The sequence below is a fragment of the Carassius carassius genome, chromosome 25, assembly GCF_963082965.1.
Source record: "Carassius carassius chromosome 25, fCarCar2.1, whole genome shotgun sequence".
Classification (NCBI taxonomy): Eukaryota; Metazoa; Chordata; class Actinopteri; order Cypriniformes; family Cyprinidae; genus Carassius; species Carassius carassius.
The window spans coordinates 2943052-2961503 of record NC_081779.1 but is presented as its reverse complement, the minus strand read 5'-3'; the positions used below and the strand labels follow the sequence as shown (position 1 = coordinate 2961503).

At 35.2% G+C, this 18452-nt stretch overlaps 2 protein-coding genes across 4 annotated transcripts in view; one reads left to right on the top strand and one right to left on the bottom strand.

Moving 5' to 3' along the window:
• LOC132103913 (large ribosomal subunit protein P1) overlaps nucleotides 1-18452 on the bottom strand; it is a 241786-nt gene that overhangs the window by 119799 nt on the left and 103535 nt on the right. The gene's annotated exons all lie outside the window — the stretch shown is intronic.
• The window catches only part of LOC132103910 (focal adhesion kinase 1-like), an 88004-nt gene that overhangs the window by 5359 nt on the left and 64193 nt on the right, over nucleotides 1-18452 (top strand). The window contains exons 1-2 of one of the 3 annotated variants that reach the window (XM_059508980.1): nucleotides 8605-8802; nucleotides 16870-16896. The exons of 1 other annotated variant lie outside the window; for it this stretch is intronic. In XM_059508980.1, the coding sequence (XP_059364963.1) occupies nucleotides 8784-8802; nucleotides 16870-16896 (46 nt within the window). In that variant the 5' untranslated portion in view covers nucleotides 8605-8783. Of the gene's footprint in view, nucleotides 1-8604; nucleotides 8803-16869; nucleotides 16897-18452 lie in introns of those variants that run through there. One more of the 3 variants, XM_059508982.1, reaches the window with a different exon arrangement.

Below are 18452 nucleotides of genomic sequence, written 5' to 3'. Positions count from 1 at the left end.
ATGTTTATTATTTATTTATTTTTATATTTTTATTTATTTATTTTTAATTTTTTGTCTATTTTCTAGCAAGAAAGCAACTATATTTTAATATTTATATGTAATTTTATCCGTGTTTAGCCACAAAACCTAATTAACATGTTAAAATGTGATTTGATCTAGTACTTACTCTACTGTACAAAACATGCCAAGAGAGTAAAATACAAAACACCACTGAAGCATCCTAACAGTGATTCATTGGCTTTTTCGTCTGAAAATATTTAATGCAGAGAAATATTTCCATCCCTGTGATGTTTCACTGGTCAGATGATGGTGTGAAAGACAGGGTTGTATTTCGCTGGTCTCTTTTATTGTCTAATTCTCTTCTCCAAGCCGCTGATGGAGAAAGCTGTGCGCAGCGTCTCGTCTGACCGGCTGTTTTGGGAGATAAGCGAGCGCTCTTCTGTCCGGATCTCCGACATTTCAGAAGACCCCTTCATTTATGATTGCTCTTTTTATCTGTGTGTGTTATGTGCTTTCATGTGTAAAGTGGGGATCTTGTACCCTGCTCTTCAAGCTGAAGCCGATGCTTTCTGTTCATCTCTGTTTCAGGAGTATTTTGGGTGGTGTTGTAATTAACTGCAACATAAACACACGTTTACTTAGTGTTTACATCTTTTGGGATCTTTAAAACTATAATAATGAGTGTTAACTATATATAATAAATATTGGATAATGGATAAATGAATTATAAATAGGAAAATATAAATTAATTACAATTTTATGTAGATATATATTTTTTTATATACGAAATGTAAAACTCTTTGAGTGAGAAGGTGTGTCCAAACTTTTGGTCTGTACTGTATATATATACACACACATACAATTTTATAATTGTATATAACTAAAATAAATCTGATTTTATTTATTATATGTGTATATCTCAGCACCAAAGCTGGTTGAAATTCAGGTGAAATCTGGTCTGTCAGTGACATATGGACTGGTTTGATTTGGATCTTTTTTGGATTCTCCTCGTCGGAGCTGTTGGCTTTTGAAGCTCTTCTTCAGTCAGGTCTCTTTCTGTGAGTGTTTGTGTGTTTGTTTGTTCCTCCCGCTGTACTGTACACTAGCTGAAGTGTTAGCCGTGCTCCTGTCGGCTGGTGCTTGTGTCTCCTTACAATGCAGAGAAATGACATCATAGTTTATCACTGTGTCCTCGGGGCTTCGACTGGGCTGTTGGGACACACACACACACACACACACACACTCAAACGCTCCTGCTTTAAAAGCGGTGACATCACTCCCCATCCACCCACGTCCTCGGGAGGATCATGTCCTCAAAATGCTCCTCCGACAGCGACAGAAAGAGACTGACGCGTCTGAAATGATTGATGCCGTGCTTTAGAGATTTTAACATTGCCAAATGTCTTTTATTCATCAAAGCTGTGGCCTACACATGTGAATGTTTGAGTGTTTATTCTGTGCATCATATTATATCTTTTTTAATTTTAACATTTTGTTTATTACATATTTTTTTTACATTTTAAGTATGCAGTATTTTTTATTTTAATTATGCAGTTTTTATTTTAATTCACAAAAATGTATACATACTTTAGAATGTATACATGAAATAAGTCTAAGGAATTAAACAAAAACAAATACAATTAATCAATTAATTAAAATGTAATTAATTAATCAGACAATTTTTATTTTTCATTACTAAGTTCTTAATACATAAAATATATTTTCCCCATAATTAATCAGGCAATATATATATATATATATATATATATATACTGTATAGAAAATACAATTGTATTTTTTTATTTTAATTATACATTTATTTGACATAATTTAATTAGATGCATTCCTTATTTTTTGCATTCATAATTTAGCACATCATTTTTTTTTCCATAATTAATCAAACTAACCTCTTCCTTAGAATGTCTAATTTTCATAAAAAGGATTTGAGCTTTACATGTATTTCATATGACATTGTTTTATTTACACAATATAAAATGTTTAACTTATTAGATACTGGCTGTACCGTGAAAACTATTATTAAACCTTTGTTTATTCTATGTTGGGCAAACAAACAGAAGACGGTTAGCATCTATCACTTCCTGTATGTCAGTAGTAACCCTTTCCTTCATCTCTCTGAGCTGAAACGAACCCTGACCTCTCTTAGCTCATCTTCTGTCCCGGGGCAGAACGGCGAGGGCACGTAATGGTCTGTAATTAGGTTACACCAGTGTCAAGTGTGAGTCACTGACAGAACGAAAGAGAAACAGATAAAATGGGAAGCTGAGAGCTGCAAGACGGTCGACTGTGAACAATGTCAGCCATTGTGTGCAGAAATGTGACGCTGCTCTAGTGCTCTGTAACGACCTGGAGAAAGCTTTTGTGTCCAGTCATTTATTATCAGAATGACACATTTATCTGCCGTGAGTCACGGCTGAAAGCCTCGGTCTGTACAGCACAGAAACAGTAATTACAGCCTCTTTAGCAGCTCGCAGGGACTCGTTCCAGTTGGCAGGCATGTTTTACGCCACATATGTACAGAAACATGTCTAGTTGTGCTCAGAGTGAAGTGTCAGATGCTGCCTTCTGTGTTCGTTTAAGGCCATGTTTTATTTTTAATGTCACTTTGGTAGTTCGCTCAGTGTGTAAGTCAAGCTTTCTTGCGCTAAAGACTTGATTTCCGTCACCCTTTTCATCCTGTCTTTGACCCCTAGATCAGAAACACAAGTATGCATGAATGCAGACATGAATACTAGTGCTAGTGCACTGCATTCATGCACTCCTGGGAGCGCAATGGTCAAACCCGTCCATCTAGAGTTTACATAGAAAAACAATGGAAAAAAACATGTTCTGTGTGAACGAACGGCCCCTTAATTTCTTGTTTCATCACTCAAGGGTATGCTGTATGTTTGTCATTAAACAGACTGTTATTATTCAGGTAGCTGCTGCAAACATGTCAGCAGTTTAACTAACTTTAAAGGTCACGTTTTTCGTGTTTTTTTGAAGCTTTGATTGTGTTTACAGTGTGCAATATAACATGTGTTCATGATTCGTGTGTAAAAAAACACAGTATTTTTCACACAATTCACCTATCTGTAAACCGTCATAAAACGGGCTGATGACTTCCTTGTTCTATGAAGTCCCTCCTTCAGAAATGCGTAACGAGTTGTGATTGTGCCAGCGGTTTCTGTGTTGTGATTCGACAGCAGCTGAGCGCACGCTGCCCTCCTGGAAACGCGATTGGGCTAGTTTTGGAGTAGCTTTGAGAAGCAAGTGGGCAGGATTTGTTTTGAAAATCTGTCATTCCTGATCTGAACGCACGTGCTGGAGATGTACTTCTAATCACAGAACGCCTTTACTGACGAGATGCGCATGAAAATCGCATTCGTTTTTTTGCACAGCCCTAACATCTAGTTAACAAAGCTAAACAGCATTGTGTAATAATTTACAGAAACTGTTAAACGCACCAACTTAAATAATAAAATACACTTACCTTTTGTGGTCCATAAACAACGCCTTCTCCAGACAAAGAGGGAACTGCTCCATCTTTCAAGAATAATCTTTGTGCGAATCCGGCATTAAACTGATTGAGATTGAGGAAGCTGTCCTCAGCAAAATGTGCTGCACATAGTTTTACATGTGGATTATAATTTTCGGGAACTGAGTTAAACATAAATTGTAACCATTAATCTCCAAGTACAGCGTCCCTGGGAAGCCCAAACAAAGATGATTGGACTCTGAGATGACGACATGGTGACAAACACACTCTACAAATGCAACTCTTCCTTCTTCTCTGTGGGAGCGAGACAAGACCACGCCCCCTTTTTTGTGTTTTCATGTGGGCGGAGGTTAGTCAAAAAACTGTTTTAGTGACGTCATTACTGCAGGAACTAGAGGGATGTAGTCCAAACGGGTCGTTCGTTGTAGGCGATGTCTGTTAAATAAAATATCTCCCTTGGCATTGAACTTTGAGCTTTAGAATTTTACAGATATTATTTATACTCTAACAACACCATTACACACTAAGTAAAGTTTAAAACATGGGATCACAAAGAACGGGACCTTTAACGTTTAATATTGCTGAGTCAGGTAAGAGTATTTTTTTTTATTAATGTGTATGCTCATTTGTACTCTTTTTGTAATCTTTACATTCAGATTACGTTTACCGTCATCTGTTATTCATAAAGTTCAACTTTAGTTGTTTAAAATAAAAATAATAATAACAATGGTAACTTGCAGTATTTACAATAAGCCATATTGTATCTGTTTTTAAATGCATTTTTTTTTATTCATTTATTTTTACATTTGTTTCCTAAAAAATAAACATTAACTGTCCCATCAGAGATGTGTGGTTCACGAGGACAGTTACGCTGCTGTATCTGCTCAGATATGTGTCCTCTGTCTCTCTCTCTCGTTTGCATGCATCTGCAGTCTTCTGTCCCATAGAGAAGAAGCTGATAACAGGCTGAAAGTGTGTGTCAGGAAGGTTAAGAATAGAGGTCGACCGATAGTGGATTTTGCCGATACCGATAGCTAGGTTGGACCATACTGGCCGATACCGATTAATTAGCGATTGTTTTTAAAACGGATACTGAACAAAAACTAAAATAGTGCTTCATTTAAAAAAACTACTGAACTATACTAGCTGTAGTAATAATAATAATAATAGTAATTAATGATAATAATAGTAATAGTAAACATTGAAATTACCACACTCTAACAAGGAACAATGCTTACACAGCTTTCATTAATCTTAATGTTACAAAAAAATGTTACAAAAAAATTTCATTGCAACAGCCATGCTTAAATATATATATATATATATATATATTTAAGCATGGCTGTTGCAATGAAATTGTAACACTTCATTTTATATATATATATATATATATATATAGCAATACAATTATCCCAGCACAATGTAAATTCTCACACTGTAACTGCTTCTATTATTTAGCAATTAATATCTAATCAAAATAAAAGAGTAGCGTTAAGTCTAGGAGAACTCGCTGATATCACACACACTCCGGACGCCTCGCATTTAACCCGAGCAGTGGTCTAAAACAGTTTATTTAATCACCAAATGGATACAAGTTTACTTTAAGAATGAACAATGAGGCTTCAGAAAAGTTCAGTGTTTAAAAAACGGAGCAAGCGGAAAGAGCGATCTTTATTATAGCTCTATAAAGGAAGCATACAGACTTTATTAGAGCCACAGAAAGACAAATATTTCGATTAAAATGCTCAATATACACTTCATTATGTACATTAACAACGTTTCGGGGCGAATATAATGTAATTTAATGAAAATAATGTGAAGGCTGTGAGGCTCGGCAGGATTTTCTGTCAGCTGCATTTAAATCCGGGTCTGAAGTTTCTTTATCTGTTCAGCGTGCAGCGTCACGTGTCTAAACACACAGTATGTACTGTCAGTGATTTCAACCACTAGAGGCCGCTCTCGCACTGTATAATGAAACAGACCCTTCTCAGCCGCTCCAGCAACAAACTCAACCCGGGAAACTATCGGCATGGATTTTTGCCAATAACCGATTGTTCCAGCAATCACTTATCGGTGCCGATTAATCGGCAAAACCGATGCATCGGTCGACCTCTAGTTAAGAATGACAGACGCTGCCCAGGTTTTTAATCGTATGTGTGTGTTTGCAGGTTAGGAGGATTTGGGTCAGGAATTCAGCTCACCGTAGGTTGCTGAAAGAAATTCTGAGCTGTTTTGACGGTGCATGAAGGAAGAGAGGCTCGTACGACCTTGAGTGTGAGAATCAGTCTCGTCTTTCTCACCAGAGCAAGGCCAAACTCCAGCCTGAATGTCTAAGAGAGAGAATCCACATTCACGAGAACATGAGGCAAACACTGCTCATTATACTCATGCAGACTAATGATAATGAACAAGACATCTGTCTGATAGTAAAAGAGGAGCGAAATACAGCTGCCTGTCTTTTTAAAGGAGAAAAGCCTGCATGTGCGTGTGAACACATTATTTAATATAATACTATATTTATAGTATACATTTTTTGTTTATTTACTTTTTTGTAATGCTTGTTTTAATATATTTCAGTAGTCATTACATTTTAATACATTTTATAATATAAATGTTATAAAACTCATTTATAAAAAAAAATAATATTTAATTAGAAGTAATAAGAAATATTTAATTCACTGGATTATCACAGTATTTTTGTTTTACATAAATTTTTTTTTATGTGTTTATTGTTTAATATTTTTTTAATAATGATAATAATGATAAATTATATATTGATACGGATACATTATCTGATTTATTTTAGATTTTTTATTTATTTATTTATTTTTTATAAAAAGACATTTGTGCAGCGAATTTCCAGTGAAAAATTATTGCTTGTTCATATATATATATATATATATATTTATGTATATGTATATATATATATATATATATACAGCAGCATACACTGATGCAAAATAATTATATTGTGTATAATATAAGATTATTGTCATAAGAGATATGATGTCATCCAAGATATGATCCTCAAGACAGGACAGTTTTGATTTGTGTATCTTTATTGGCATTTATCCATACAGCGTCTTCAGTTAAGTGTGATAAAACACATATTGCTTTATGAAATTTCGTAAACTCTCTTTATGAAGCCCCTGGGGTGACTGTTATTAACTATTCTGTTGATATTGTATCCTGTTATGGTGGATGAGTGGCTCTGCGGTGGATTGAATGATTTTGATCAGATTGTGATGGCGAGGGAAGGAGATGATTTGATTATTTCACAGTAAAACCCAAGCAGGATATTCAGAGATGTGAAGAAAGCTGTAGCAGCTGTGAAATACAGTTTCTGCTGCCAATGACTTTTGTACAACATGGTTTTGATGAGTGGATCTGACACGAGTAAAGAGGCTCATCTTGATGACAGATGTCAGAATATCAAAGACACACAGTCAGAGACAAAGACAGTGAAAACTGACGCTTTCCATTTGTTTTTGATCAGTTGGAAGGCGTGAGCTGCAGGAGAGCAAACCAAACGCATGGATCCTATTTCACACATCGTGCTTGCGAACTTCTTGCTCTTGACAAACATTCAGAATATTATAATTAGTGATTGTAGAGTCCTCCTTCAGGAGAACATCGGACTTCTGGAAGTTGAATTTTGGTTTTGGAAATGGCAAAATAGATATTTTTAGATGATGGATGGCTTTATGTAGCGAGTCCAAAGCATACAGTTCAGCTGTTATTGAAGGTACTTGGCCTATTTTTTATCTTTCTTGTGTGTTTGTTTGGATTTGTTTTTTCGTGAATTTTGCACAAATCTTGCACAAATTTTAAAGGGGTCAAATGGTGCGATTAAAATTTTTCCTTTCTCTTTGGAGTGTTACAAGCTCTTGATGCATGACGAAGATCTGTAAAGTTGCGCAATATGCAATGCAGTGCATAAAAATACAGTATAAGTCATTATATTCTGTAATTATGTTCCCACTGGATGCAACAAATGCCTCGTTTGTAATGGGTTTTATTGTTTTTGTCTCGGCATCACAGTATGTTAAGGGGCGTAACATTTCCGTCACATGCTTGAGGTATTCGGCCAATCACAAAGCACTGAATAGCTGGCCAATCAGAGCACACCTTGCTTTTCAGAACGGTGAGCTTTGTAAAAACCAACGCGTTTCAGAAGGCGGAGCATAGAGGAGAAACAATAATGTACAGTATGTGGAAAATAATGTTTTTTGTACCTTAAACTGCATAAACACATTGCATTAGACCAAATACACAAAATCATGTTCTTTTTAGCAATGTTTTTATTTAATATTTTTTAATATGTTAATAATTTAACTTCAAAAAAAGTGTTTTTGTGTCATTGAGAGATAATTCTAGTTATTTTAATAATTTGAATTGGTTTTTATTTATATTTTTTTTATTTTTATTTAACATTTTATTAATTTTGTTGTGTATTTTTGTCATTAAATTTGTTTTTTTATGTCTACAGTTTTTATACTTTTTTCTATTTCAGTTTTAACTCATCAAGTTAATATAAATTAAAATAAAAAGTGTTTCTTTGGCAAGTACAGTAGCTGAAAAAGAATCTAGAATCTAAATGTGCTGTTTTTTTTTCAATCTGGCGGGGGTAAAACAGGGGTAAAATATCTCTCAGGGGTTCTTGAGACCATGTTTGTGGTGTTGTATTTTTCAATCTTGACTGTAAAAATAACCAGCGCTTTCATTGCATTACATTTTGATATTCAAGAAAGAAACAATATGGGGTTAGAATGACATGAGGTGAGAAAAGTGTGAATGCAGAGCTACAGAAAGTTCATTTGTGTGTGTGTGTGTGTGTGTGTGTGTGTGTGTGTGTGTGTGTGTGTGTGTGTGTGTGTGTGTGTGAAGCCCAGCATCTCATCTCTAGCTGCAGTCTGCTGTGCTTTCCTCATTTTTCGTTGTCTCTGAGGGGATGAGGGGGGTGGAGATGTGCTGATCTCACAGTTACCGTCAGTTACCAGAGCCGGTTCCTCCCTCTCTCTCTCTCTCTCTCTCTCTCTCTCTCTCGCTCTCTCTCTCTCTCCCTCCCCCTCGAGCGACTCCTCTCATCTTTTCTCTTGAGCTGAGAGTGAGAGACAAAGACCCCCGTCCGTTCTCCACACAGTCAGACCGCCAACGCTCCTCTGCATGTCGGATCCAGTATTTCTTGCACTGTGTGCTGGACCGCTGCATTTTAACTCGTGTGTGTGGGATTGTGTTTTACGGATACTACAAAGCACTCGTGGTGGACTAGGATTCCTCGTCTTTAATGGAAGGATTGTACCACGGTAAGAGCTTTTCCTGCTGTGTGTGTGTGTGTTTGCAGTGACAGAGAGAGAGGCTTCAGTTTCTGCATGCTGTAATGAGTTCGGCTCGTGTCTGTATGGGGAAATTTAATTTAAAGCTATTTTGATTTGAAGATTGGCAGCAGAAGGAAAACACTGCTGAAATGGTAAAATAGCTTTCTAAAAAATAACAGAGCAAATTTGTTTAGCTCGTCTTTATAATGATATTGATGGAAATTAGACAGATACAGACCCACAGATATTATACCCACAGTCAGTATAGCTTATGCAAAGTGTATAAAAATACTGTATAATAATAAGACAAAAAGCAGATATAATATACAGTCAAACCAAAAATTATTCAGACACCAAATATCCTTTTTTAGTGGGTGGAGGACACTAGAGTTCATTTATGTAAGTGTGGATAGCAAAATAGAGTAAACCAAACAATTCTTTATACAGTGGACTAGCAGTAAAATTGATAAATATTTGGGAGCAAAAAATATTCAGACACTCTGATGTAACAATGTTTCGCTGAAGTGTTATCTGACATTATCAAGATGGACTTGTTCTGAAACATATTTCATAACCATGTTCTAAACTATAGCCAATAATGTGTGAAATGTTAAAGGTGTCTGAATATATTTTGGTTTGACTGTATAATGCATGAATGTGCCTTTTATAATATATCGGTGATACTTTTTTATTGCAAATATTATAAATCTTTATAATTTGTTGTGAAATGTATATAGAAAGCTTTTACACTGAAGAGCTCATTTCAAATTTTAGTTGCTTAACTCTGACGCCAAAAGTTTTCTAAAAATAAAAAATACAATAAATTATAAAATAATTAAAAAAATAATATAGTTAACTGTTTAGAACTTTCAGATCTTTTAATATATTGTGTGTCCCTAATTGTTATTGTATATTTTGGGATACTTTCATATAGAAATGTTTCCTGGTGCAGATTATATACCGATACCAATACCGATACTGGTACCGATAACTCGTCTTTTTTATGCCTGATAACTGAAACAAATTGCCAATATTATAAATCTATACACTGTTGCACACTTTTATTTATTAATGAATTAATTTTTTATGAATTCCCACTAAAATCAATCTTGAAAAATTTTAACCACTTAAAGTTGACATTGAAATTGAGCAAATATATTGGAAAGATGGATAATAGTTGAATACTTTTGTAACCTGGTATAGAAAAGATTTAATATATATATATATATATATATAATTTGTGTCTGATATAGGCTAAATTAAACTTTAAAAATGCTATTATTTGATGAGACTGATGTGATTACTGATATATCATGCATCACTTATTATATATTTCTGTAAACTTTAATCACAAAGTGTTTCGCTTGACGTTTGAAAGTGTGAATTTAACTGTACAATACAAATCACTGATCTAGAGAGTTTCTTGTTCATCTCACTAATGTATATCTATCATAGAAGAATAACATTAGATGACACAAACAGCTATATGATGGTTGATATGCTGGTTTACCCTTTTGATGTATTTTTGTGTAATTCTTCTGTAAAAACGATCGGTTTTTTTTTAGGAAGACTGCATGAATGTACAGGTTTGGGAACTGTAAACAAAATGTAGGTCGGACACTTCTGCATCCATATGTATTCATATTTATGTATGATAACTAATGGAAAGAGTCTATTGTTAGCGTTTGGAATTGTTGTTGGTATAGTGATATTAAGGTCAAATGCAGATTGATCAGTTATTACTTTTGTTCTGATTGTATTTATTCATGATTCATGTGAGCTGTTGGTACATGCACTGAACTCCGTGACCCTGATATTTGGATTACTTTTGACTGATTGCTTTCCTGCGCTTGGAAGCGTGCCGCACGTGTGTGTGTGTGTGCTCATGAATGCTGGCCTGAGAGAGTTTGGCAGGTGTTTGAGCCTGTGTGTGTGTGTGTGTGTGTGTGAGAGAGAGAGAGAGAGAGAGAGAGAGAGAGAGCTTGTTTTGCCCCGGGACCTTGAATGAGGCATATTCCTCTCACCCCTCATAGTGGCACACAATGACATGGAGGAAGGACGTGTGTTTGTGTGTGAAAGGGCTGCCTCCATCATCTGTCAGATCCAGTTGAGTTGAGTTCAATTCACTCGTGTGCCTCTGCTATATCTGTCCTTTGCTTATTAAGTTTACTATCATTTTACATTTTTTTAAGCTCTGTTCCAAAACCTAGTGAGCTGCCTTACTAGACAGCATTATAGCCATCATAGATAAGAGCCCCATGAAATGCCTTTTATGTTTTTCTGCACACTAAATGAGATGGTTTTGGAAAGTGGGTGGTGAAAATATATATATTTTTCCTGTTTTAAACAGACGTTTTGCAACATTTAGTGCAAATGTTTGGTGCATTTTAGGATGAATGAGATGATGCAAACAGCAACACAGACTTGATTCTGAGAAACTGGTTGCCAGGAAAATGTGAATGATGTCATAGCCTTTGTCCAAATATAAAAACAATTTATAAAAAATAGAAACAAAACTCACATCATTTGCTTTAAATGTTGACTATTGTTATTTAATTTAGAACATCATTAACAGTGGCTTTATCAATAAAACTAATAATATCAATAATAGTCATTATTCTTTCCCAGTACTCTTTAATATTTTCCCATCTCAAACATTAAACTCCCAAAATAATCAGGAAAGTTTCAGAATACATTATTCCTTCTCTCTGTCTCTGACCTTATATCAGTCCTGCTGCATCAGAATCTGGCTGCTCTCTGTCATGCTGAGGAGTATGGGAAGCAACCCCCACTGCTGCTGCAGTGCATTATGGGTAGTGTGAGCAAAGCTTGTTTGATGTCTGATCCTCATGGATATCATCTTATAGATGGTGCTTCCTAGATAGAAATCATCTACAGAACTGTCTTCAAAGCTGAATGTATTGTCCGTCTAATGTAATACGGGAAATAATAAATCAGGTGAATGTGAATGAAATGAAGCTAAGTCTCTCAAAGCATTCACCGACTGTCCAGCTTTTTGTAACAACATTAATTGAGCTGAATTTTTATATGAATCAGTGAAGTATTGTGCATGTAAACTGAAAAGTCACCTAACATTTTGTCCTTGGTCTGCATACTTGCTGCTCTTTGACCATTTTGATGCAGTACAGAGAGACACGGGTTTATTTTCACACCACATCTGTGTCTATCACATTCTCTCTGTCCCTTATCCTGTCGTTCAGTAATTACAGCTGAGAGGCAAAGCCATGTCCGTCCTCTGCAGCAGAACCTCTCGCCGCGGTCGGGTTTGCATGTAAATAAATCACAGCTGGGCCGGTTTTGCTCCATTAGGACACAGATGGTTGAGTATTATTTATAGATCCTCAAGGGTAAGTGCAGTTTAATAAGGTACCACTGAGATCTGAATGCAGGTTTATTAGTCAGGTGCTTTTTGTAGTTTTTTCGAAGTTTTCTGCCTGAAGAAGTGAATTGTACTTTTGACAGATGTCTTTAAAAAGAATACTAATATTGACCTACTACTAATACATACACTAAAATGGACCTAGAAAACAAGAAACACTTGTGATTTAACAATGTTGAAAACACATTTTTGTGGAAACCATGATACGTTTTCTTAGAAAGTTGAAAAGAACTCTATTTATGTATATATAAATGTAATGCATACTTGCTGAATGAAAGTATTAGGCCTAATTTCTTAAAAAAAATTGTACTGACCCCAAACTTTTGAACAGTATTGAAAACAGAAATATTTTCTCAAATTTTCACAACTCTTTTCAGCACTATTTTGTCATATATTAAGGACCATGCCAGTCATCTTTGAGAAGGTTTGTTCCAAAAAAGACTTGTTGGTTCCATTTTGGCCAGGATTTTTGGCATTTAAAGGGACAGTTTGCCCAAAAATGAAAAATGTTATTTGAAAGTAGATATTATAAATAGATATTATGAATAATGCAGGTAACCAAACAGTTGCTCGATGCCATTGACTTCCATAGTATGGAGAAAAAAATCAATGGAAGTCAATGGGGACCAGAAACAGTTTGGAAACCAACATTTTTCAAAATATCTTATTTTTGTGCTCAACAGAGTAAAGAAGCTTTTACAGGTTTGCAAAAACTTGAGGGTGAGTAAATGATGGCAGAATTGTGATTTTTTTTTTTTTGTGAGCTATCCCTTTAACCAGTGTGTAGTATAAATAAACAAGCATTGTGTTGTGAAGATCTGATCCGTGTCTGCTCTGAATGACTGTGATAAAGCTTTAGTTGTGCGTTATCATCCCCACTCATCCGAAACACAGATCCGTTTGTGTTCAGGTTTCTCTCCATCCTTGCATAACCAAAGGCCAACAGCTTGATAAGCAGGTGTTTGGGTCTGTACAGTCTTGCACGTCTCCTCTATTGGTGACCTTTGCATCTTGTCCCGATCCTCAGCGTGTGACATGAAGAAGTGTGAATGATCTATTAAAAACGTCTGCCAGCGTATATGAAGTGTGACAGAAGTGTGTTAAAATCACACTGATCTTATAATCTCTGGACATACCGTCAATAGAGCGGCCATGCGATGCCATTCACATATAGTCGCTAACAATATTGATTATTTGGAGTGTGTGTATAATTGGTGTCTGCAGAGAAAAGCCACGAGGGAATCCACATGTGAGGGTCACAAGGTCTGGCGTGTCCGTAGATGAATCTGTCATCCATTAGGATCCAATGTCAGATCTCATAAAAGAGCGCGACAGTCTGTTCGTGGTTGTTATAGTTTGTCCACATCAAAGAAACCCCATAACGGCGGAGTTATTGCTGGCAGGGTTTATGGGAGATGCTAAAGGAGCCCATCTGTGAATCTGGTGCCGTGACCCGGATCTAATTCTGGGTTAACCTACAGCTAATGCCCGTCTCTTGGTCTCTCGTTTCCCTCCATCTGTTCACCTCATTCACACTCTGTATCAACAGCATCGAGCCAACAATTTTACTCTGAGAACGTGTGACATCTCAGAGCATGTTACAGTTATTTACTTAACAGGCAATTAAATAAGGGCGAGTGAGGGTAGATACTAGTGTACAGGATTTTATGGCTTATATGGTGTGAAAAACCTCCCTTACAACTAAAGGTTAAAGGGTTCATCTTATAGTACATACATGTGCCCTATGGATGGGTAATTATCTAAAAATTGTAATATAATATAAAAATAGTATTATAATAAACTCCTATGATGATTTTTTGTAGAAATATCTGATAGCAAGTTGATACTTAAATGAAACGGGACTGAAAACCAGATGAGCACTTTAATATCTAGTCAATATCTTCTGTCTTCTGGTTTTGACCTTGTTTTTCAGGCTCCTGCGTCTCAGATGTTTCTCCTGAGAAAAAGATCCCATTCATCCTACATGTGTCTCCTCTAGAGTCTCCTCTAATGATCTAAAAATAGTATCACAATGTATTTTTATATTCAGTAATATATTTTCTATTCTAAACTGTACATGAAAATATTTATTAATATATAAGTATGTAAAATACAAATAAAAAATAAATATTTCAGAACTTTCAGAATAACAACTTTTATTAAAGAGTAATTTATGTATTATTGAATAATAAAATATTATATTAAATATTTTCACGTATATGTATAATTTATATAACATTTGATAGAGAGATGTATATTTAATATGTAAAATGCAAATAAATACAATTTAATATATTACATTATAGTATAAAATTATCATAGAATTAAAGAAATATATTAATGTACAATAAATAACATTTTACGTCATTCTATATTATTATTATTCTATACACAATTATGTAAAATGCATATACATAATTTTTTAATATTTAAATTATTACATGTATTTTAGAATATGTATATATATAAAATAATATTTGATCCCTTTTCAGTGTATTGCAATACAGTAAACAGCATTATATACTGACACATCTGAAACTATGTTTTACATTTTATTTTGACAAAAAAAATGCTATTAAATATATCCTAAATATCAAATATTGTTCATCCCTAATCAAATAAACGATGTTACATGAACGTAATCGCTGATGAGTTGAGTTTAAACTGATTTAAATGTGTGTGTGTATTTATTCACTCTGTGTTTGATGCTGTGGTTTATTTTCTTTCATTTCCCCGGTGTGATCTCCATCTCTGGGTCTGTCCAGTCACACGAGTCAGTGCACATGTGTTAGTTTAGTGTGTGTGTGTTTGTGTCTCCAACAGATGTAAATAATTATCAACCACTGTAGACAAACAAACTGTCTTGTGTAGCACTCTGGAAAAAAATGACCCAGTTTTGATGAACCCACTATTCATCTTTGATTACAAATCTTTTACATTTGTGCTCTTCATGTACACTCATTTTGTTATTTGGGGGTATATAAATGTAGAAAAAAGCACTGTGCACAAAGTCAATCAAATTGTGCATTTCTACCTTTTTATAGCATTGAATAAAATACCAGTCAAAAATGTATTTAAAGAAAATTTAGTTACATGGATAAATATATAAATACTGCATTTATTGTACTTTACATTTTTTTATACTAAGCTAAAATGTTAATTATTTTTTACATATAAGTTGCAATGCAACCATATATTTATATATCACTGTTATTTTGCTCACAATATTGTGTTAAAGCTTTTATGATTTTAAAATTAATTTAATTGTGCAATTTTTTACAGATTAGTTAATGAAGAAGAATGTTGTTCCTATTCAGTCCAATTCGTCAATTAAACAAAAATTACATTTTAGCTTTGTACAATAAATGCAGAAGGCATAATTTATATTTATCCATAAAATTATTATTATTTTTTTGACTGGTACTGATACAAAAGTTGGCATAGAAATGATTTTCACTTAGAAATTGTTAGTAAATTTTACTGATAATTACAAAGTAACAGAAAAAAATGAATTAAGGCTGAAATAGCATTTGAAAAAATGATTCTAATAATCTTTAAATAATATTTTGAACAGTGTAGTATGTAATTTATTGCAATCAGTTCCAATAGAAGGGTTGAAATGCCACATTTTGATGCATTTGGTAACTGTATGAACTTTCACCACAAGATCAGAATTAGGAAAACCATTTTGATTTGATTACTCAGGAACTAGTCATCTGGAAGCAGTATCTTTACACACACACACACACACACAGTCAGGAGGCTGTGAATCATCTCTGCTTATTGATCTGTGCATGCGGCTGACAGTTGATAAAGATTTTCCTTGTAACTGAGCTCCAGTAAATGGGTGATTTCCTTCCCGCTCGCGTGTTTCGCTTCAGTCTCAGATGTCCGTGTGTCTTCATGTCCTCGCCATTCATCAGACTGTCAAAACACATCCTCTTTTACACACGCTTGTCTTATATTTCATCAGTTTTTTTTAAATAATCTCTTTAATGTCTCAGTTGTTACTTTTAGAAAGCAGTGGGATAATATTTAGAGCAAATGGAGATTTTTTTCTTATATGCAACTATTGACTCATCTGTGTCTATTTCTAATGAATTTTAATAGAAATATCTGAGACTAAGTTTCCCCTGAGCAATGAAAGAGCAACCATTGTGCAATACAGTTCTTCTGATTTTGACCTCCTGCTTCTCAGAAAAACCATGACATATCTCACATGTGTCTCCTCTAGAGCTTCAGAAGAGATCTGAATGATCTGTACAGTCATTGTCAAGACACTAAAGGCTTTAACCGAACTCAGCAATCGATCTGAGTTATAGCACTATATACTCTTACTAATTGCCAACTATTGAATCATTTAAATCCATTTTTGTCTCTCCTGAAACATCTTTAGTAGAAACATCTAAGACAAAGTTGATGTTTAAAGGAAAACCAGTTGAGCAGATATGCATCTTCTGGTTTTGACCTGGTTATTCTCAGTGTGTTATGAAGATGTCTGATTTTGCTGGTGGTCTTGGCTGTAGTTTTGTCTCTGCACCGCAGACAGGGGGCGCCGTGGAGATTACAGCTGACCTATAAAACCACACGCTCTGTTCAATGTGCTGAGATGACAAAACCAGGTGACCTCACCTTTCTTCTCTCTCTCTCCACAGACATTTCCAGAATTTCATTTTACACGGGTGAGTGACTTTATTATTAACCTCCTCTCTACATGTTTATTTCAAGCTGAGTGACTGAATCATCCGAGCTGCTGTGTGTGTGTGTGTGTGTGTGTGTGTGTGTGTGTGTGTGTGTGTGTGTGTGTGTGTGTGAAGGCTACATCACGGAGGCGTTTGATGTGGACTGTGATGCTTGTAGATTTTGTCTTTTCTGTCGAGCTCACTATGCTTCATGGCTAATGAAACTATATTTTCTCTTTATAGAATAGAATAATTTCCTCATGACAATAGAATTTTGTGTAAAAATACATTTCTGGAAACACTTTTATAATAAGGTTTAATTTGTTAACATGAACTAACTGAACTGATAATCATATGTATTTATATATATATATATATATGCATGCATTTTTGCATTTATTTATGCATGCTGCTTTTTTCCCACCTGTCAGAGAACGTGATGCCGCTTACAAAATGAGTTCCCTTTTGTAATATTTTTTTTGCGATGAACAATTGCACTGAATGATATCCATGTATTTTATTAACATAGCTCATATAGATTCATATATGCATCTTTTGGTTCTCAGAAATATTCAAAGAATAGTATTATGTCATTGTAGTGTCCAAAATAACTCATAAAAGCCTAGCACTCATTTGTTATTCTAAACACTCTGTTCTTTTAGTTTAGCATGTCTTTGCTCTTTTCTCTGTGTGTATGTGGTGTCCATCTGCATGCATGTGTGTGTGTGTGTATGTGTGTGTGTTTCATATTTGGCGGGGCGTTGAGGGTTTGACTCATTATTTTGTGGTCTCGCTGAGGTTGGTTTGACGTGGTAACCAGAGGAAATGAGCTGCTGAGTCATTAACACTTGTGCTGTCAGTGTCTGCAATGCCAGCCCACATGAATATTCATCACTGCGTTCCCCAGTGTCCCGCGGGCAGCGTGCAGGACAGACCCAGCCATCTGGGGGCTCGATCTCTGCTGCCATAGAAACAGTAGATTCACATGCACGTCACTGACGGAGGCCACGTTCACGCTGTGTCCACAAATGAACAGTCTGTGTGTTTCTGACAGCGTTGCACTGCAGGAATCCGCTGCATTCAGAATATAATTAATGCATGAGGCAGAAAGGGTTTAATATGAGGTGCAGTAATTGACTCAGTGTTAGACTTGAGATTTTTAGGTTGATCAAATAAATGCTAATTTAAATGCACGTTTACTGCTTTCCACTGAGTATTTATTTGAGGTGGTTTGCATGAGATCTGCTTTTTCTCTCTTTTAGCATTTATTCATATAGCAGTCTGTGATGAATGCTACAATGCAAACCATTAATCAGAAGTGATCAATAGTGTTAGGAGTGCTGCAATACAGAGATCAATCCAGCACAGAACTGCAAGATTAAAGGGTACGGAATTAATTAGTTGATTTAGAGAGAATCACTGATAGCAGAGTGAAGTTTAATCAGCGTTTAGAAACTGAGGTGTTTTGTGCTGCTGCAGCATTGATGACATGCACCTGATTTACCAGCATGTGTCACATTAAAGATGCAACTGTTCCCCGTCCGTCGTACTGTTTA